The sequence below is a fragment of the Oryctolagus cuniculus genome, chromosome 15, assembly GCF_051225735.1.
Source record: "Oryctolagus cuniculus isolate XC-2025 breed Fujian yellow rabbit chromosome 15, ASM5122573v1, whole genome shotgun sequence".
In the NCBI taxonomy this organism is placed as follows: Eukaryota; Metazoa; Chordata; class Mammalia; order Lagomorpha; family Leporidae; genus Oryctolagus; species Oryctolagus cuniculus.
In genome coordinates, this window is record NC_142881.1 from 89,533,917 (window position 1) to 89,555,826 (window position 21,910).

Here is a 21,910-nt window from a genome sequence, read left to right on the forward strand (position 1 = left end):
CTCACCAGCTGCTGCTCCACGGGTGGTGGCACATCTTGGTTGGCATAGACGATGGCAGGATTGTAAAGACTGAACACCACAGGGTAAAATACCTTCTTACCTATAAATTAAAAATATTTGTTTGTGTCATACAAATTAGTTACAAAATGAAGGACTGATTTCTAATACAATATCTAGTAAGATCTTACTGAAGTCTTTATCACATATTATGATTTTTATCAATAGTATTTTGTTGATATTCAAGCTATGGGATGTATCAATTTCATGAACATGGTGATGACTTTAAAACATATCAGGTCAAACCACAAACTAAAATTTGGCAAGAGAACAGAAAAAACAGACTACAGGATAATTCACACGTTTACTCCCTTTGACTTTGGGGAGACAGGCAAAGGTTTCTCGCAGTTGTCCATTAGATGAACTGTTTATTATTTTTCAGCTAATTGGCAGTAATAGATGTAGATTAACTTCTGGCAATCACCAAGAGACTTAAATTTCTGTTAAACTCACCCTTCAAAATGAATCATTAGAAACAGTAAATCCAAGGAATACAGTACAATGAATAGGTATGTAGAGAATAACTATAATACAGAATTGCAGACTGATCTGAATAAAAGCTGGGACAGAAGGGTTAAAAACATCAAACGTAACAGCAGCCCGTGAGGAAGATCTTGTCATTAGCATTCACACGGACAGCACTGAAGGCTAGCGCTGGAAGGCTAGCAGCCCATCTCACTCAACAGTGAAGGCCTTGCTAGGACTGGCTTCACTCGGGCATGATGATACGAGTGCCCAGTGACCGTCAAGGAGTGTGGGACGACACGGCAGCCCTTGCACTGCAGGTCTCAGGCCAATGCTCACTCCACTTTCGTTCACACCCATTTACGGATGGCGAGTTCAATTTCCCAAGAGAAAACCTATTTTTAGATATAAAAATAGTTCTTTTACACTGAGCTTTTTCAAATTCCCCATTTTGAATTTCATGCTGTCGAGAGTAAGAAAAATAAACCCAATCCTCATTTATTCATTAGGCTCCCAGAGACCTCCTGACACTGCTCCTAACTCAACTGCTTAATAAGAAGGTAGGCATTCACAAGATATGAGAATACATTTACTATGCAATTCTTTTTTTAAAAACCCAACTGTAGAACAACCAAATTACACATATTTATAGAGCACAACATGTTTTGATACAAGCATACAGTGAAATGATTGCTCAAGCTAATTAACAAAGCATCGCTTCACACACTTATCCTTTTCTTCACATGTCTAAAATCTACTCCCTGAGCAAGTTTTAAGCATACAGTACACTCTTATCATCTACAGTCACTGTGTTGCCCAACAGATTTCCTGAACTTATTTTTCTTGTTGGGATTCTCTCATACAGAAAACTTCCTTTTTACATTTAAAACAGAATTTGAATTATAAAAATGTTATTTGTGTGTTTGTGTTAAAAATACCCACAACCTAAACTGAAACACAGCAAACCAGCCCAAAATGCAGAGTCCGTGTACTGCGGCCTCTGTGGGAGTGAGTGCGTGCGTGCGGGCAATTCTGCCTCTCACACCTCCACGCTGTCACAGGGCTCGCCTTCTGTTCAGGGGCTTCCTCCTCATCAACGCCCAGACTTCCCACTCTTTCTCATTTGTTTATCTGATTTCAAACGCAGTCAGCAGAAATTTGACCCCTACAGAACAAAGGATACAAACCTCAGAAGGTCAAATTCAATTTCCTACTTAGTATTCCAGTTAAGTTATGCTGACTGTAACTAATATCCTAGGGTTTAATTAAAACTTGGTTTCCTTGAAACTAACAAGTCACAGTATGGGACACGCCGACACTGCTCTCCATTCTACACTCAACTCAGCTACCAAAATTTTACGCACCTGGCTCAGCATTTAACCGGCAGCTGTTAAGGAATTCGGCTGAGAAGTAGATGTCAACATCACAGAAAAACATCAAGACCTCGCCTTTGTCCCATGCTCGGGCACCCACATTTAGTCCTCGTCCACGGTTAAATTCTTCATTCAACGAGACCAAGGTGTAATTGTGAAAATTAGACTCACTATGAGGAAAACACACACAACAAATGGTAAGTCCCATTAAGGTAATTAACTCTTCCTTCAACATGACTTGCAAAATACGTTTTACAGCTGTACAATTTTACTGGTTGGTCCTACATTCACACAGGGAAGGCAGGCATCCGCTTCAGGGGTCAGACCAACACTGGGGACAGACATTCACTGAGGGCCCGCACTTGAGGAGGCGTGCTGGTGGTGTGAGGCTTACAGAGCTGTTACACGGCCACTGCCCTCTGGGATCTCGTAAGAAACACACCCACGGCAAAGCGGCCATCATTCTCTTCAACCACCTCCCCTACTCCACGAGAGCAAGGATTCTGTTTGTCCATTGCTTTGCACACAGTGCCCCTCACAGAGCAGGGGTTCAGCAAATGAATGAATGCACAGCAGTCCTGAGAAGCGAGATTACGTGTGTCTGGAGCAGTTAGAGAAGATGTCAGAAGTGGAAGTACAGTGATTTATGTCTTAGTTAAACCCTGGGCTCAGTGGCCAAGTGTAAAGGTCATTCCAAAGAATTACTCTCCAAGGCAAAGATGTGAGAAAGCAGACAGCATTTCAGAGAGAGCACTTAGGGATCAGACGAATCAGATTAGAACAAAGGAACTCTAAATGGGAACAACGAGGGTCAGACTGAGGAGCACCTGCCATGCGAGGTTAAAGAACTTGGTAGCAGGGTAAAGGCAAGGAGGAGTCAGCGTGGTTTCCATGGTGGGGCAGTGATTTTCAGTGTCCATCAGACTCCTCCACAGACCCACCGAATCCAGGAGAGGAGTGGAGCCAAGCCTCTACATTTTAACAAGCCCTGCAGGTGACTGACATTAGAACTGGAGAAGCATTGCATCAGGAGACAGACAAAAAGGAGTAACACCCAGGAGGATTACTCTTCTAACAGTGCAGAGCCGGTGACAGAGCCGGAAACAAAAACCCAAACAGGTCATCAAGGGACTCCACGTGCTCGGACGCCAGGAGCCTTCTCCCCACCTTGCGGGATAAGAATCTCTCCCTTCTTTTGAGAAACAGCCCAGTACCAATGGAGGCACTGATCACAAAATACCCTTCGCTCTCCAACCACCCCAACCAGTTATTTCCTAGGGGCGGGGCCCAGGCTCAAGTGGGGCCAATCACAGTCACCCCCACCCCACCTGGCCATAGTGACTGACTCAAGAGTGGGCAGAATGTCCTTCCCTTTTCTCAAGTGGACCTGGGAGAAAGCTCTTTCCTCTCTGATGGCAAAGCTGAGAAGAAGAGAGCCCAGAGCCGCCCACAGCCGCACCCCTCACCATGCGGAGAAGCCCGTCTGCAGCAGGAGGATGCAGTCAGCATGCAGGGAAAAACAGACAGGACGCCAAGAGGATCCTGAAGGCATTCAAGTCTCTGGTTCCAGCGCCTGAGCTGTCAAAGCTGTTTGGACCGTCTTCCCCAAATCTGGCTGTTAACACTCATTCTACTTCTGGGAGGTGGCCAAGACTCCTCAGTGTGCTCCTAATCCCCTAGGCAAGCGCAAGGCAGGTGTGCTCATCTGCTTCAGGAACAGCACGTGAGTTCCTGGCACTTAGCAGGTGATCAGGCAACAGTGAGGGAAGAGAGAGGGAAGAGATGGACGGGGTGTGGAGATGGAGGAACTAGAGCTAGAGGGCTGGCAGTAGCGAGGAAGGGACAGGGGATGTCCTGTGAGTAAGTGGGTGGGGACTGACTCGTCAGGGGGATCAGAGGTGGAGAAGGGGTAAGAGACTGGTTCTCACGTGTCGAGCCCAGTGTCCCGAGTCTGAACGGAAAGGCCAGCAGGAGGAGGCGCTGGTGCAGGGAAGCAAGACGGGCAGTGTGTGTGTGCTCATCGTCAGTGACTGAGACTCACTCAGCTGTGCCCAGTCTTCTTCCAACTACCCCAGCCAGATCCCCAGGCAGTGCACCTGGAACACAGCAGGGAGGACTCAATGAATGTTAGTGCAGCAACTCGCGAGAATGGTCAGCCACACCTGACTCTTACAGAATGGCCACAGCTACGCAGCAAGGTAAGGAAGCATGTAAAAGATAGTTAGTGTGGTCAGAGAAGACAACCAACTCAGTAGTTTACAACATAACATACTTACATTTGCAAAATATTTACATTTTACAAACACAAGAAGAACATTTTAGAAGAAAGTACTGGTTAGGTTGTGAAATGTGGAAAAAGCAATCAAAGAGGATACCAGAGAAAAGGCTGAATCTGGCAGTTGGGTTGCACTTTTGGGCCCTTAATTTAGGAAGAAAAAGGCTGAGAAGGTAAACTAGTAATTGAGGAATTACTAATTCATTCATTCAAACTCTGAGCACCTGCCATGTGCCAGGTACTACAGGGGTTCCTTAGCTATGGAACTACAGTTCGGTGAGGTTTGGCCATGGAAGGACAGACACGTCACAGCAGCTACTGGGTACTGCGGAGTCAGCTGGGGCTTCTTAAGTGTGCGGGAGATGTAAGCACCACTTGCTGGAGGAGGGGGAAGGAGGAGACTGAGGAGATGGAGGAGAGAAAGGTGGTAAGGCAGAGCCGCGCTCTGGAGATGATAGTAAAGTGAAGGGACTACATCCAGTGAAGGGGAAAGCAGCAGCAAGCACACGGCAGGGAGGGAGCCAGAGGAGGGGTCCTGCTCACGCCAGGCTGCCTGCGAAGCAGCTGCGGGGAGGTGACTCTGCGGGGGTTGCATTGGAACGGGGAACCTGCAGCACAGCTGCCCACGTATTCAGCCAACGTTAAACACCAGCTATTAACCAGCTCACTAAATATCTGAAATTCTCATGCTGCTAGTAATGTTACTATCGGGGACTTCACTGGGGATGGGGGTCACCAACCTTGTAACAGATTCTAGGATAGACTTGACTTCAGACAGTCCTTCTTGACCAAAATACACTACAGTGAGATGAATCCTCTTGTCCTGATGAATGCAAACATCCCTACCAGAATTGAAAAATAAAGTTTGTTCAAGCAAACACCAGACAGCAACTACACGAAGCTTTAACAAGAAAACGAATGAGGCGTTACTCATACAGAATGAAATCACATGAAGAACTGCGGAGAGAAGCAGCAGTATCACTGGATTATTTCTAACGGTGCTGCAGCAAAGGCACAGGGCCGTAGTCCCAACTTCGTCGCCATATTTCAAAACCAAGTTCGGAGCTTTGGCTTTGGGATTGCTTTCAGAATCAAATTACAAACTCTTCAAGGAAAATCAGTTTAGGACCAGATACATAAATATTCAAGTTCTAGATCAACAGTTATTTTTATTCTCAGACTAGGTATTTCCAAAAATTATACCAATTATCAGGGAAAAATATTTGCCATTGCTGAGATTATTTATTGCAAAGAACAATGCAGCCTCTGAATGCAAATCCAAGAAAAAATGCTTTACAAAATCAGATCTCAAGTGAGCTACTTCAAACAGGTAAAACTCCTGACTTCTACACACTTTGCTGCAGAACAGTGTTAACTAACTTTTTAAGTTCAACAATTTCAATACAAGAAGGACTATTAAAACTAGTACATTATAGTATCTGAAACATTAAAAATACTAAAGTGTTTAAAATATGAAATTGTTAAAGAGAGCACTATTTTCTTGTTATTCTAATGTGTAGTTATTAATTCTTTAACACTTCAGTATTTTAAAATAATCCATTTTAAAGTAATGTTTATTTATTCACTTTATTTGAAAGGAAAAGCAACACAGAGACAGAGACAGAGAGATCTGCCATCTGCTGGCTCGCTCTCCAAATACAGGCAATAGCCAGGAGCCTGGACTCCATCTGGGTCTCCCACCTGGGAGGCAGAGAGTCAAAGTACTAAATACTTCGGCCGGTGCTGCGGCTCACTAGGCTAATCCTCCACCTTGCGGCACCGGCAGACTGGGTTCTAGTCCCGGTCGGGGCACCGGATTCTGTCCCGGTTGCCCCTCTTCCAGGCCAGCTCTCTGCTGTGGCCAGGGAGTGCAGTGGAGGATGGCCCAAGTGCTTGGGCCCTGCACCCCATGGGAGACCAGGATAAGTACCTGGCTCCTGCCATCGGATCAGCGTGGTGTGCCGGCCGTAGCGCTCCGACCGCGGCGGCCATTGGAAGGTGAACCAATGGCAAAAGGAAGACCTTTCTCTCTGTCTCTCTCTCTCACTGTCCACTCTGCCTGTCAAAAAAAAAAAAGTACTAAATACTTAAGCCATCATCTGCAGCCTTATCTACATGCATTAGCAGGAAATAGGAAAATGGATCCCAGGCACTCTGATACAGGATGTGGGGTGAAGCAATGCAAAAACTTTATTTTCTGTTTCCCAAGATGGAATAACTTCCTCCTATTTTTAATTACATGTCTGTATTTCTAAATTTAGCTTAATTTAGTTTTAAATTTTTTATTTATTTATTTGAAAGGCAGGGTGATGCGGAGGGAGGAGCAAGAAGGAGGGGAGGGAGAGGGAGATGGGGAGGGGGGAGGGAGGGAAAGAGGGAGGGGGAGAGAGAGAGAGAGAGAATATATTGATTTTTTGTTCATTTCCCAAATGCCAGCAACACCCAAATGAACACTATAGCCAGGGCTGAGCCAGGCTGAAGCCAGGATCCAAAAGCTCTATCCTGGTCTCCCATGAGGGTAGCAGGGGCCCAAGCACTGGGGCCATCATCTGCAGCCTTCCCAGGGCCTTAGCCAGAAGCTGAATTGGAAGCAGAGCAGCCAGGACTCCAACCAGCACTCTGACATGGAAGCTGGCTTCACAAGTGGTGGTTTAACCTGCTACACCACAACACTGTTCCCTTATGTTAATTAAAACTCAAACTGTCCTCAAAGAGAGTTTCTTGAGAGATAGCAACGGCCTGTATCTTGACTGGGGTAGTGGGTTGTGGGCACCTATTTGCTAAAAGTCATGAAATATGCAATATTTATTGCATATAAATTATGCTTCAATACAGTTGACTTTTAAAAACTTAACGGCCGGTGCTGTGGATCACTAGGCTAATCCTCTGCCTTGCGGTGTTGGCACACCGGGTTCTAGTCCCGGTCGGGGCGCCAGACTCTGTCCCGGTTGCCCCTCTTCCAGGCCAGCTCTCTGCTGTGGCCAGGGAGTGCAGTGGAGCATGGCCCAACTACTTGGGCCCTGCACCCGCATGAGAGACCAGGAGAAGCACCTGGCTCCTGTCATTGGATCAGTGCGATGCGCCAGCCACAGCGCGCCGGCCGCGGCGGCCATTGGAGGGTGAACCAACGGCAAAGGAAGACCTTTCTCTCTGTCTCTCTCTCTCACTGTCCACTCTGCCTGTCAAAAAATTAAAAAAATAAAACAACTTAACTAAAACAAATTCATACACAATTATATTCTAACAGTTGTCACCCTCAATTCATTTCATAGTATAAACTGTCAATAACACAATATACATGTTTTATGGAAAAAAGAGAACTTCAAAAATAAAGTTCTCTTAAAGCCTATCAAATTATTCTGTAATTCTAAGAAATCATACTCAGTGAAGATACATTAAGTACATCTGCATGAAATGTGATTTTTTTTTTTAAAAAGACCTTGGCCTAATCATTCAGCACTGCCACTTACCTGAAGTTCTGCATAAACTGTGCAAATGCTTCAGTTCTCTCAGCAAGGGGCACAATGATATTTATAACGGATCTGGTAATGTCAATCATCTCACTCTTCACTTTCATGAGCGGTCCGAAAGGGCGGAAGAGGGTCACGTGTCTGTACTCCATTAGGTCTGCTGTCTTAAAGAAGAGTTCATACTGTGTGCCCTTATCTCTCTCGGTGCGATAGTAACCTACAGGACAAAGTTCGGAACAGAGACATCTCCAGGTCAGTTTACACATTCAGGAGGAAGACAGATTTCGCTTAGTCAAAGGCAAGAGTTACTAAACCAGACCATAGAGTTTGTATCTATTTGTGAAATATTCATCCCCATGGTACAGTCAGTAACAACTATTCATTAAAAAAAAAAAAAGAGGTTCAAATAAATGCTCACTGTTCGGCTACTTTATTCAGTTCATAAATGATAAGTATTACTTTAATAATTGTTTTAACCATTGTTACTTTTAATTATCATGTTAATCCAAATGAGAACTATTACTTTTTACAAGAGTTTTTAAACACTAAAGCCTATCCAGAACAGTAATGATATTACAAATTACTCTCAGCAATACTCTATTCTTGACCCAAGAGCTAAAACTTCTACTGCTTGGTTTAGCTAAAACCAAGTGTTAATGTCAGTTGCTTGGTTTAGCTGAAATAGAGTGTTCAGTCAGCTGTTGATTTTTCACATGGTGTCAGTTTTGAGGAAGGGCCAGTCTGGTAAAGGAGACAGACAACAACACTGTTGTGTTTATACACACACACACACCCTGAATAGAGTGGAGTCAGACCAAGAAAATTCTGTATAGACTTAAAGGCTGTGATCTGACATGCCTTTTGGAGAAAAGTATGGATGTGTGTGGGCACTGCGATTTTTAAACACTGATACTCAGGAGACACTAGGTTAAACCTAGAGGCATGTGAGTCCCTAAGTCAGCATCTAGAAATAAGACAGCGAACAAGGTAAGACTGGGTCTCAACCCTCCTGGAGCTTTTAGTTTGGCAGGAACTAGGAACCAGGAGACGGGCAATGCCAAACCCCACGCCAAGTGCTGCGAGAGAGGATGTGGGTACGGTGACACGGGCACACGGGAAGCACTGCTGTCTCAGACCGGAGGGTGCAGATGACTCCCTGAAGAGGGAACATCTGAGCTGACGTCTGGACGAGCAAGGGAGTTACTCAGCTGCTGCAGCTGTAACCACATGGGGGAAAAGTGAGGAAGGAGTATGTTCCACGCAGGGAAAACTGTTTAAAGTGACAGGATTCAAGGGGAAGCCTAAGAGAAGCAGCAGCTGCAGAGTATGAAACGGGCACCGCTTCCCTTCCATGCAGAGCTGACCTGAGGACACTTTTTACACGCGCTCAGTTATCTGATTTCCTTGCAGCATTCAATTCGGCCATAAGCTACAAACAGAGTGAAAAGACAAACATCTGACCTTGCAGAAAAATTAGAAGAGTTCTGAGAGAAACAATCCATCAAAAAGAGCAGGAAGTGATGGCAGAAGTAAAGAGGCGGCCATGGGGAGACGACACCTGACACCACGGCAAAGCAGAGCGCCCTCCCTGGCGGCCTCCACAGACGTCAGTGAAGTACGGCAGGTGATAGCCATGCTGATTCAGGGTTAACAAAACTACCTGTGCTACACTACCTATGAAACTTCTCGGACAGATTTATATACCAAGTGGTTTTAAGTCCACAATTAACTATCTGGCAGGGGATATTAAGACAGAGATGGCTATAATTATTTCTGGTTATATCAATCGACACATATCTCAAATTTTTATAGCAGTGGTCCTTGACCTTTGAATCATGTACCATCTTGATGTATAAAAATACCCCACATCCCTTCTGCAGAATATATTAGGAAAATATATTATTTGCTTACTTTTCCAAATGCCAAATATGCAAAACTGTGTATGCTACTTGATGTGTTTTCCTTCTTCCAAAATGGAAAACTAGCACTAGCCTACTAAATTAATTTTATCAAACTTTTTCACATTTTGAACCTTAGTGCATACATGCTAAAATATTTTTTAAAAAAAGGGGCATCGAGACCATTTAATAAGAGAGGAATGCAAATCAGACACATGCAAATAAATACACAGCGCACTAGGCCCTTCAACCTCAGTGGTTAGTATTCTATTGTATCAGTTTACATTTATTCTATGTTCTGGTCTTTATTCTCCATTTTTACTATGATCTCATTATAACTTTTTTCCAAAGAGCCACTGCAAATTTTTGGTGGAATGAAATGGGTAGAAACATACATGCTTTTATACTGTGGATAATGACTGACTTATATTATCAGCATTCAATACTTGCATTCTGCCATATTAACATAACTACCAACTGGCATATTTTTAATATTACCTTCTATGAAGTCATTTTCATTAAATAACAGTTTCTCTCCAAGGGGACCTTCCTCATCTTCCTGGTCATCTTCATCAGGATTATTAATGACCTCCAAGCCGGCTTCAATAACTTCGACCAGTTCATCTCGTTTGTCTTTTCTAACTGGCTTTTCTTCAGGATGTCGAGTGAGACCCATTTCCAACTGAAATACTTTCATTAAGGTAAAACTTTCAAAGGGAATGACCCCATACTCACTGGGTAGTTTGGCTCCTATGCTAACTTCAGCTTTGTCAATTTGGGAATGAAGGAACTCTAAAATATCACTAGGTGCTTGCTCTTTGTTGCCTTGATAGCCTACGCCATTAGCCCCTCCGTTCTTTTTCTCTTGCAACGATCTCATCTTTTCACTCATTTCTTGTAATTCTTGTTTTAGCTGGGCGATCTGGCGTTTCAGACTGGCTGCCCTGGTTTGATAATGTTCTTCTTGCTCTTGGAGGAGAGCCTGGTAATACTCTTTACCGTAACTGTCTCCAGCAACACCAGGAAGAGACGCGTTTCCATCGGTTTGGGGGGCACATTCCAGAAGGTACATGAACAGCACCAAGCTGCAGAGCAGCGCGAGGCCCAGCAGCAGCCAGTGGGTCCGGGCATGAAGGGCCAGCCCTCTTCTAGGCATTCTCACTCAGGGGCGCTTGTCTAGCAAGATGAGCTCCCAGCTTGTTCATGCCTGTAAGAGCTGGAAGCAAAACCAGGATGTCCATCAAAGGTGCCAAAATGAATGCTGCTGCCGCATAAAAAACGTCTTTCTTTGGTGGTGATGACGACTAACAGCGGTGAGAAGTTACGCATACTTCCTGTGTTGTTACCATGACATCCAGAAAAAAGCAATCTGACCTATCAAATCCATTATATGGCTGGTGACCTTTCTGAAAGAAATAGATTAATACAGTCAGAACTTTTAATTCCTTGGTTATGTATATAAAGTTGCTGGCAGTTTCAACAAACTTAACTATGTGATTAGTATATACAGAACATCACGAGAGATACTAATATAATTTAAGGTATTGGGACAAATCATTAAGAAAAATACCTTGTAAAACACTAAAATACTATGTATAATACTTTTAAGCAATATGTCTACACACCCATAACTTTCTGAAGCAAAGAACATTATAATTACGTTCAGCATAGTTTGTGTTATATAGATTCTACTGTTCTCCAATGATTTGAAAATTATATTGCCTATAACTCTTTATTAACATAATATTTCAAGTAATGCACCATTTCCTAACTAAAGCAGATGACCATGTGGGAACTGAATCTCTAAAAATTGTTCCTGTTATAGTAATAACTAGATAGAACTATTTTCTTCCCATTTATTCAATTCAAACAGTCTACCTCATTAATTTCTATTGCTCAACTCAGCCAATCTAGCAGCCTTAAAATTAAGTGGGAGGAATAACAATTTCAAAAGGTCACAGACATCTGGAAAACACATTGAGAAAATATTTTAATATCCAAAGTCCTCCAGTAGATTATTTGAGCATGAGATCACATAATTTTTTTCCACTGTACTACACGGCAACAGATTTCCTATGAGGCTGGAAAGGTTGTCTATATAAAGAGAAAAAATGAGTATTTTAATTATATTTATCTGTAGGAAAAAAGTTCAAAACCATTAATAAATTTACAAAATGACATGCTACCTTTCATTCTACAACCAACTGTGTGACTCCCTCATGTCTTTTTTTTTGCTTATATTCTTGTATAAACCTCACGTCTAATCTTCTTATGCATGAAGATATACCTATTTAATCATACTAGATGCAAACCCTTTTAAAGTGAAACTTGGTAAGAGAACTAATAGTATGTACTCTAAGTAGCATTAATCAATGGGGAACAGTATGTACTAACAGTATGTATTCTAAGTAGCATTAATCATTGGGGAATCTGTAACTCATTGTTTTTCTTTACACATACCATATCTTTTACATATAACTCATAAATGGGTAACTCTTAAAAAGTTTATTTTCAATGAAATAGAATAGAAAATATCAGCATGAATCATATCTAGTAGTTTTGTGATTATACAAGGTACTTCAAAAAGTTGTGGGAAAAGACCAATGCTGTGGTGCAGCAGGTTAAACCCGGCATCCCATATGGGCACAGGTTCTAGTCCTGGCTGCACCTCTTCCGATCCAGCTCTCTGCTATGGCCTGGGAAGGCAGTAGAAGATGGCCCAAGTCCTTGGGCCCCTGCACCCACATGGGAGACCTGGAAGAAGCTCCTGGCTCCTGGCTTCGGACAGGTGCAGCTCTGGCCATTGTGGCCATCTGGGGGGTAGGCCAGCAGATGGAATACCTCTTTTTCTCCCTCTGCCTCTCTGTGACTCTGCCTTTCAAATAAGTAAATAAATCTTTTTAAAAATAAAGAGAAGTTTATTTTTTAAATTTAAAAAATTTAAATTTTTTAATTAAAAATTTAAAAAAAATTTTTTTTAAATTTTTTAAAATTTCAGAATCTGTACATAGGTTTTTCTGTACAATGAACATTTTCCATGAACTTTCTGATAATTTTCTGTATGCACAGATTGCAACATTTTTGCACCAAAATTAAAAGATAAGTTTCTTTTAATTCCATTTTCCCATGAACTTTTGTGAGACCTCTCATGTATATTAATGAGATCTTTGTGTAAAATGTATTCGACTGATTTGTGACACAAAAATCCTGCAAAAACACTGGTGTGAAAATTATTCTAAAACATATTCCAAGCCATGCTTTCACAACAGCACAAACAGTACCTTCATTTTGTAGAGGAAAAGTCAGCTCAGAAATGAAAAGATCTACAGAAAGTTAGAACTATGAAGTGGTAGCATGACAGCTAAGGTCATTTATCCTCCCCCACCCCGAGAAACCTTACATGTCTTTAATATTATAATTGAATAGCTTCCACTTGCCAAGAAAAGATGCTGTAATTATTTTAGAATGCAATATTAGTTGCATAGCTCTGTGGTTGTTAAAAAGAAAAAGATGTCAGTGAAAATCTTACTTTCTTAGTTCCTGAAAGAAATTCTTTGGTCACATCCTAGGAGACTAGATTATTATTATTTTAGAAGTTTATTTATTTGAAAGGCAGAGTTGGGACAGAGAGAGGGAGAGAGACAGAGATATAGAGATCTTCCATATGCTGGTTCACTTCCCAGATGGCCACAATGGCTGAGGCTGTGCCAGGCTGACACCAGGAGCTTCCTCCAGGTCTCCCACGCAGGTGCAGGGGCCCAAGGACTTGGGCCATCTTCTACTGCTTTCCCAGGCCATAGCAGAGAGCTGGATCGGAAGTGGAGCAGCCAGGTCTCAAACCAGTGCCCATACGGGATGCCAGCACTGCAGGCGGTCGCTTTACCTGCTATGCCACAGCACTGGCCCCGCTAAGTGGTTTTTTTAAAAAAATATTTTTACATTAATTTGAGAGGTAGAGACCTAGACAGAAAGAGGGAGTTCATATCTATTGCTTCACTCCCCAGATGCCAGTGACACTGTGGGTTGGGCCAGGGTTGAAGGCAAACCCAGGAGCCAGGAACTCAATCCTAGTTTCTCACATGAGCCATCAGTGTTCCCTCTATCAGGAAGCCAGAGTCATGACTGGAGACAGATACTGAACCCAGGCACTTTAACACAGGATGCTTAACCACTGGGTCAAATGCCTCCCCACTGAACGTTTTGAGGAGAAAAAAAGATGCTATGGAGAAGGAAAAGGAACTGTTGACAGCATGTAACCAAAAATTAAGCTAAGCCTCTGCCTGTGGTACCTGTATCCCATATGGGCACCGGTTCGAGTCCCGGCTGCTCCTCTGATTCAGCTCTCTGCTTATGGCCTGGGAAAGCAGTGGAAGATGGCCCAAGTGCTTGGGCCTCTGCACTTGCATGGAAGACCTGGAAGAAGCTCCTGGCTCCTGGCTTGGGATAGGCCCAGCTCTGGCTGTTGTGGCCACTTTGGGGAATGAACCAACCCAGGATGGAAGACTTTTCTCTCTGTCTCTCCCTCTCTCTGTTTGTAACTCTACCTCTCAAATAAATAAAAGCTTAAAAAAAAATCAAAGATCACAGAATTGGAAGAAACTTTACAAGTCATTAATTTTAACTTTCTAAAAGAATTATAGCCAAGATGAAATAAAGGGATCAGACGTAACTCTCATGCTTGAAACAACAAAAAACAAAATCCACCTCCATCACCAACAAAACAAAACAAATCCAAAGACGAAACCACGGTCATAGAGATCCTGAACGTCAGGTAACAAAGGACTGTGACCTCCAGAGAAACAACCATCGTGTGACTGCCCAGCTCAGACCACAGCACAGGGAAGGGCGCCTCGGTGCAGCCCAGCAGATCTGGAGCTGATGGGAGCAGCCAGCAGTCTGAGGCGGCCAGGGTGGAGACAGCTACACAGATAGCTGGATAGCTGAAGAGGGCACCCTGTGGGTGTTTAGGACAGCACTGATCTGAGCCCGCTTATGAGGAAACTGACAGGCTGAGGAGAGGACCACACAGAAAGAACTGGAGGACTCAGAACCCACAGAGCCTGGAATACTGCATGCTCCTCCAGACTGGAAAACCTTACAGTTCACGGGGCACTGGATAGAGTGCTCAACAAAGTCATGCCTTAGCAATGGGAAATAATTAGCTCTAGACTAAACAGGGATCTAGTCCTGCCAACGATCGTAAAAGCAAAACCTGAAAGGATCAGATTGTTTCCAAGCAACAGCACAACACGTCAAGAATATTTACCAGAATGTAGGAATGTCCAGCACGCAACCAAATAACACTCACATTACCCGACATCTAAACACAAATTTACCAGGCATAAAGAATATGGCCCATTCCGGGGGGCAGGGGTGGTGGTGCAGAAATCAATGACTAAAACAAACCTGGCATTGACACAGATGCTGGAATGTTCACGTTCAAAAAATGACAGCAACACAGATGACATGAAAAAGATTCAAATTAAACTTCAATGCATGGACAACTTAGTGTCAGATTTTCAAATGCACTGGATGAGGTTAATAGCTTATATATTTCAGAAGAAAATATTAGTGAACTGAAGATGTAGCAGAAGGGAAAGAGAATGAAAAATATGAACAGAGCCTCAGTAAACAACATGACAACTTCAAACCATCTGATATACCAGTTACTGGACTCCCCAAAGAAGGGAGGGAATCAGAAGAAAACTATACACACGTAGATCATAGGTAGGGAACCTCTTTTCTGCCGAGGGCCATTTGGATATTTATGATATTATTCATGGGCCATAAAAACCATCAATGTAAAAGTTAGCCTGCTGTATAAATCTACTGAATTTTGAGTCCTGCCTGTGGTTGCCTTGGCAGGGCCAGATCAAATGATTTTGCAGGCCTTATACAGCCCGCAGGCCAGAGGTTCCTCATCCCTGTTACAGATTTATGAAGCTCAACCAGGCCAGTGCTGTGGCAGTGGGTTAAGCTGCTGCCTGCAGCACCAGCGTCCCATATGGGTGCTGGCTTGAGTCCCATTGCTTCACTTTTGATTCAGCTCTCTGCTAACGGTCTGGGAAAAGCAACAGAGGATGGCCCTGAGCCCTTGAGCTCTTGCCACCTGCATGGGAGAGCCAGATGAAGCTCCTGGCTCCTGGCTTTGGCCATTGCAGCCATTTGCAGAACTGCAGAGAGAGAGGGAGAGACAGAGACAGATCTTCCATCCGCTGGTTCACTTCCCAAATGGGAATAAATAAATGAATCTTTAAAAACAAAAAAAGAGGAAGCTCAATCAACCCCAAATACAACAGTCATAAAACAAAGCACAGGAAAATTAAATTGCTCTAACTCTATAATGATAAAGAACATCTTAAAAGTAGGCAGATGAAAAGCTCACATCACATACAAGGAATAAAAGACAGTAATGACAGAAAATTACCCCTAAGAAACAATGGAAATGAGAAGACAATGGATCAACATCTTCAAAGAACTTAAGGAAAAATATATCAACCTAGAATTCTACAACCAGAGAAATTACCTCTGAAAAACAAAAGCAAAATATTTTTCAGACATAAAAAGCAAAAACAAGTAATAATTAGATTTGTGCTACAAGTCATTTAGGCAGAAGCAAAACACCAGATAAAGTTCTACACAAAGCAACAAACATCAAAAATGTTAATCACACTGATTATTGTAAGAATTTTGCTATTGTCTAAATTCCTTCAGAAGATAACTGAATGAAATGCACAAATTCCCAGAAAGATACAAACTAAGGAAAATAACTCAAAAACAAATACTAAATGTGAATAGACCCATAATAAAAGATTGAATTAGTGATCAAAAAAACTAGCCACAAAGAAAAATCAAGGCCCTGATGACTTCACTGGTAGGATTTAACAAACATTCAAATAAGATAATAGTGATTCTTCACAAAGTCTTCCAAGAAACAGGAGAGGAGGGAATAATTCTCAGCTCACTCTATGAGGCCAGTATTATCCCAATACCCAGATAAGACAAAGACATTAAAAGGAAACTACAGCGGCTGGCACTGTGGCATAGTGGGTAAAGCTGCCGCCTGCAGTGCCAGCATCCCATGTGGGCGCCAGTTCAGCGCCAGTTCAAGACCCAGCTTCTCCACTTCCAATCCAGCTCCCTGCTATGGCCTGGGAAAGTAGTGGAAAATGGCCCAAGTGCTTGTGCCCCTGCACCCACGTGGGATACCTGGAAGACGCTCCTGGCTTCGGATCAGCTCAGCTCTGGCCGTTGGGGCCATCTGGGGAGTGAATCAGCAGATGGAAGACCTCTCTCTCCCTTTCTCTGCCTCTCTGTGACTCTGCCTTTCAAATAAATAAATAAATCTTAAAAAAAAAAAAAAAACAAAGGAAACTATAGACCAATATTCCATATATAAATAGCTACAAAAACCCTGCTTAAAAAAACACTAGCTCATCAAACCCAGTAACATATAAAGGGGATCATACAACTATGTGGAATTTATTCCAGGGAACGCAAAGTTAGTTTAACAATTGAAAATTAATTAATGCAGGCCGGCACCACGGCTCACTAGGCTAATCCTCTGCCTTCAATGTCAGCACTCTGGTTTCTGTCCCGGTTGCTCCTCTTCCAGTCCAGCTCTCTGCTGTGGCCCGGGAGTGCAGTGGAGGAAGCCCAAGTCCTTGGGCCCTGTACCCGCATGGGAGACATGGAAGAAGCACCTGGCTCCTGGCTTCGGATCGGCGCAGCGCCAGCCATAGCGGCCATTTGGGTGGGTGAACCAATGGCAAAAGGAAGACCTTTCTCTCTCTCTCTCTCTCACTGTCTAACTCTGTCAAAAAAATTTAATTAATGCAATACACAATATCAATAGGAAAACAAGAAAAAAACACGCATGCTCATCTCAGTAGACACAGAAAAAAAAAATCCACAGCTAGCTTCCTATTTAAAAGGTGGCAGACTGCATGTTTCCCCCTGGGTCAGGGATAAGACAGTCATGTCTGCTCTTGTCACTTCTATTTCTCACCGCACTAGGGGAGGTTCTACCCAGGGCCATAAGAAAGTGAAATAAAAGGCATCCTTATCGGAAAGGAAGCAGCAGAACTATCCTCACTTGTACAGGATACGGTTTTATATCTAGGAAATATATCTAATATAAATGATGATCTTATATCTAGAAAACCCCAAGGAACTCACCAAAACTCTATGATAACTAGTAAATGAATTCAGCAAGGGTGCAGATACAATATAAATGTTTAAAAACCACAACTATACTTCCATATGTCAATAATGAACAATCTGAAACACAGTTTTTAAGAAACAATTCCCTTTATGATATAGTACCAAAAAGAATAAAATACTTAAAATGTATCTTTAAAGTTTTACTTATTTGAAGGCGGCGCTGCGGCTCAATAGGCTAATCCTCTGCCTAGCAGCACCAGCACACCGGGTTCTAGTCCCAGTCAGGTCGCCGGATTCTGTCCTGGTTGCCCCTCTTCCAGGCCAGCTCTCTGCTGTGGCCAGGGAGTGCAGTGGAGGATGGCCCAAGTGCTTGGGCCCTGCACCCCATGGAAGACCAGGATAAACACTTGGCTCCTGCCTTCGGATCAGCGCGGTGCACCAGCCACGGCGGCCACTGGAGGGTGAAACAACGGAAAAAGGAAGACCTTTCTCTCTGTCTCTCTCTCTCACTGTCCACTCTCCTGTTTAAAAAAAAAAAAAAAAAGTTTTACTTATTTGAGAGAGGGCACCAGTGAGCCAGGAAGTCTATGTAGGTTTTCCACAGGGGTGGTAGAAAGCTGGTATTTGAGCCATCACTGCCATCTTGCTGCCTCCCAGGGTCTGTATGTGGAATACAGGAGTCTTAACTGCAAGGCCACCAAACACCTGCCTCAGGAATGATTTTAGCACAAGAAGTGCAAGATTCGTACTCTGACAACTAAACGCTGTTGAAAGAAACCAAAGATTTAAACAACTGGGAAAGCATCCATACTCATGGACTGGAGGCCTTAATGTTATTAAGAGGGAAATACCCAGGGCTGGTGCCGTGGCATAGCAGGCTAGCCTTTGGCCTGTGGTGCCAGCATCCCATAAGGGCGCCAGTTTGTGTCCCAGCTTCTCCTTTTCTGATCTAGCTCTCTGCTAATGCCCTGGGAAGGCAGAGGAGGATGGCCCAGGTGCTTGGGCTCCTTATCCATATGGGAGACCTGGAGGAAGCTCCTGGCTCCTGGCTTCAGATCAGCCCAGCTCTGGCTGCTGAAACCCTTTAGGGAGTGAACCAGATGACCTCTCTCACTGTCTGTCTCTGTCTCTCTTGCTTTGTAACTCTGCCTCTTAAATAAACAAATCTTTTTTTAAAAAAGAGGGCAATACCCTCCAAATTGATCTGCAGATTCAAGGCAATCCTCTTTAAAACTCCAGTTGATTTCTTTGCAGAGATGACAAACTGATCCTAAAACTCATATAGAAATTCAAGAAATCCAAATTAGCCAAAGCAATATTGAATGTGAAAAACAAAACTGAAAGGCTCACAGGTCCCTATTTAAAAAACTACCTCAGGGGCTGGCGCTGTGGTGCAGCAGGTTAAAGCCCTGGCCTGAAGCGCTGGCATCCCACATGGGCGCCAGTTCTAGTCCCGGCTGCTCCTCTTCTGATCCAGCTCTCTACTATGGCCTGAGAAAGCAGCAGAAGATGGCTCAAGTTCTTGGGCCCCTGCACCAGTGTGGGAGACCCAGAAGAAGCTCCTGGCTCCTGGCTTCAGATCGGTGCAGCTCTGGCCATTGCAGCCATATGGGGGTGAACCAGCGGATGGAAACCTCTCTCTGTGTCTCTACCTCTCTCTGTAACTCTTTCAAATAAATAAAAATAAATCTTAAAAAAAAAAAAAAAAAACAACTGGGCCAGTGCCATGGCTCACTTGGTTAATCTTCCGCCTGCGGCGCCAGCATCCCATATGGGCACCAGGTTCTAGTCCTGGTTGCCCCTCTTCCAGTCCAGCTCTCTGCTGTTGCCCATGAGTGCAGTGGAGGATGGTCCAAGTGCTTGGGCCCCTGCACCCACATGGCAGACCAGGAAGAAGCACCTGGCTCCTGGCTTCAGATCGGCACAACACCGGACATAGCGGCCATTTGGGGAGTGAACCAACGGAAGGAGGACCTTTCTCTGTCTCTCTCTCACAGTCAATAACTCTACCTGTCAAATAAATGTAAAAAATTAAAAAAAAAAAAAAAGAAAAAAATACTACCTTAAAGTCATAAGTAATCAAGACACCATGGAATGGTATAAGGACAGACACAAAGATCAATGGAACATGGCCGGCGCCGTGGCTCACTAGGCTAATCCTCCACCTAGCTGCGCTGGCACACCAGGTTCCAGTCCCGGTTGGGGCGCCGGATTCTGTCCCAGCTGCCCCTCTTCCAGGCCAGCTCTCTGCTGTGGCCCGGGAGTGCAGTGGAGGATGGCCCAGGTGCTTGGGCCCTGCACCCCATGGGAGACCAGGAAAGGCACCTGGCTCCTGCCATCGGATCAGCGCAGTGCGCCGGCTGCAGCGCGCCAGCCGCGGCGGCCATTGGAGGGTAAACCAACGGCAAAGGAAGACCTTTCTCTCTCTCTCTCTCTCTCTCTCTCTCTCACTGTCCACTCTGCCTGTCAAAAAAAAAAAAAAAAAAAAAAAAAGATCAATGGAACAGAAAATCAAGCCCAGGAATGAACCATAGTTAGCATTTATGTTCAACTGATCTCAACATGAGTAGCAAAGCAATTCAATGAGAGAAATAAGTCTTTTCAATAAACAGTGCTGGGACAATTCCATATTTATAGGCAAAAGAATAAAATTAGATGCCTACTTCATACCGTACTTTAATATCATATTAAAAAGTTAGATCAAACTGGGCCAAAGATGTGAATTTAAGAACTACAACTATAAAACTCCTACAACAGAATGTAAGTGTAAATCTTTATGATCTGAGATTAGACAGTATTTTTTAGATATGACATCAAAAGACTAAATACAAAATATGTAAATTGGACTTCAAAATTTAAGACTTTTGTGCAGCAAAGCACATCAGGAAGAAGATGAAAAGACAATCCACAGAATGGGAGAAAGTATGTATAAATCAGGTATCTGAGTCTCATGCTTAGTGTATAAAAAGAACTCTCACAACTCAACACACAAAAAAAGACAAATAACTCAGTGGGCAAGAATCTGAATAGAAATTTCTCTAAAGATACACAAATGGCCTATAAGTACAGGAAAAGATGCTTAACATCATTAGCCAATAGGGAAATGCAAATCAAAAGCACAATGAGGTAACACTTCACAGCCACTAGGATATAATTCAACATGAATTAAAGATCTAAATGGAAAACTTAGAAACACACAACTCAAAGCATAGATAAAATTTTTGTGACCTTCAGTCAGGCAAAGGTTTCTTAGATCAACTGATAAATTGGACTGCATCAAAATTAGTAATTTGAGGAGTGGCACCATGGCCTAGTGGGTAAAGCCACTGCCTACAATGCCGGCATCCCCCAGTTCAAGATCCACCTGGTCCACTTCCGATCCAGCTCTCTGCTATGGCCTGGGAAAGCCGTAGAAGATGGCCCAAGTCCTTGGGCCCCTGCACCTGCATGGGAGACATGGAAGAAGTTCCTGGCTCCTGGCTTCAAATTAGCTCGGCTCTGGCAGTTGCGGCCATCTGGGGAGTGAACCAGCAGATGGAAAACCTCTCTCTCTCCCTCTCTCTCTCTCTGCCTCTCTTAACTCTGCATTTCAAATAAATAAATCTTTAAAAATCTAGTAATTTGTGCTCTGTGAAAGACATTGCTAAAATAATGAAAAGCTGGGGTCAGCATTGTGGTGAAGTGGGTAAAGCTGCCACCTGCAATGCTGGCATCCCATGGGTGCTGGTTCAAGTCCCAGATAATCTACTTCTAATCCAGCTCCCTGCTAATGGCCTGGACAAAGCAATGGAGAATGGCCTAGGTTTTGGGCCCCAGCCACCCAAGTAGGAGACAGAGAGGAAGCTCCTGGCTCCTGACTCCTGGCTTTGGCCTGGCCTAGCCTTGGCTGTTATAGTCATCTAGGCAGTGAATCAGTGGATGGAAGATCCCTCTCTCTGTGTCTTGCTCTCTCTCTCTCTCTCTCTGTAACTCTTTCAAATAAACACTTTTTTTTTTTAAAGAAAAAATTAGGACAGTAATGGACCTGGAGACTAGCAAAATGTTAAAAGAGCTGAACACTTCAAATAAATACCTGAAAAAGATGCTAAACGTTGCTAGTCAGTAGGGAAATGAAAAAGTAAATCACAGGGAAATACCACCATGCAAAATTGCTAAAATTAAAAAGAATGACTACAACAAGTCTTGGTGACAATGTAGAAGAACCAGAAC

The 21,910-nt window shown here is 43.5% G+C and overlaps 1 protein-coding gene across 6 annotated transcripts in view; it reads right to left on the reverse strand.

The window, feature by feature from the left end:
* Positions 1 to 21,910, reverse strand: part of CSGALNACT2 (chondroitin sulfate N-acetylgalactosaminyltransferase 2) — a 49,438-nt gene that overhangs the window by 18,880 nt on the left and 8,648 nt on the right. For 3 of the 6 annotated variants that reach the window (XM_002722500.5, XM_089313703.1, XM_089313704.1), the window contains 5 exons: positions 10,037 to 10,944; positions 7,641 to 7,857; positions 4,911 to 5,012; positions 1,887 to 2,065; positions 6 to 100 (listed from right to left, as the gene is read on the reverse strand). In XM_002722500.5, coding sequence (XP_002722546.1) covers positions 6 to 100; positions 1,887 to 2,065; positions 4,911 to 5,012; positions 7,641 to 7,857; positions 10,037 to 10,694 — 1,251 coding nt within the window. In that variant the 5' untranslated portion in view covers positions 10,695 to 10,944. Of the gene's footprint in view, positions 1 to 5; positions 101 to 1,885; positions 2,066 to 3,823; positions 3,992 to 4,910; positions 5,013 to 7,640; positions 7,858 to 10,036; positions 10,945 to 16,747; positions 16,859 to 21,910 lie in introns of those variants that run through there. The other 3 variants (XM_070058380.2, XR_016221200.1, XM_089313705.1) reach the window with 3 other exon arrangements.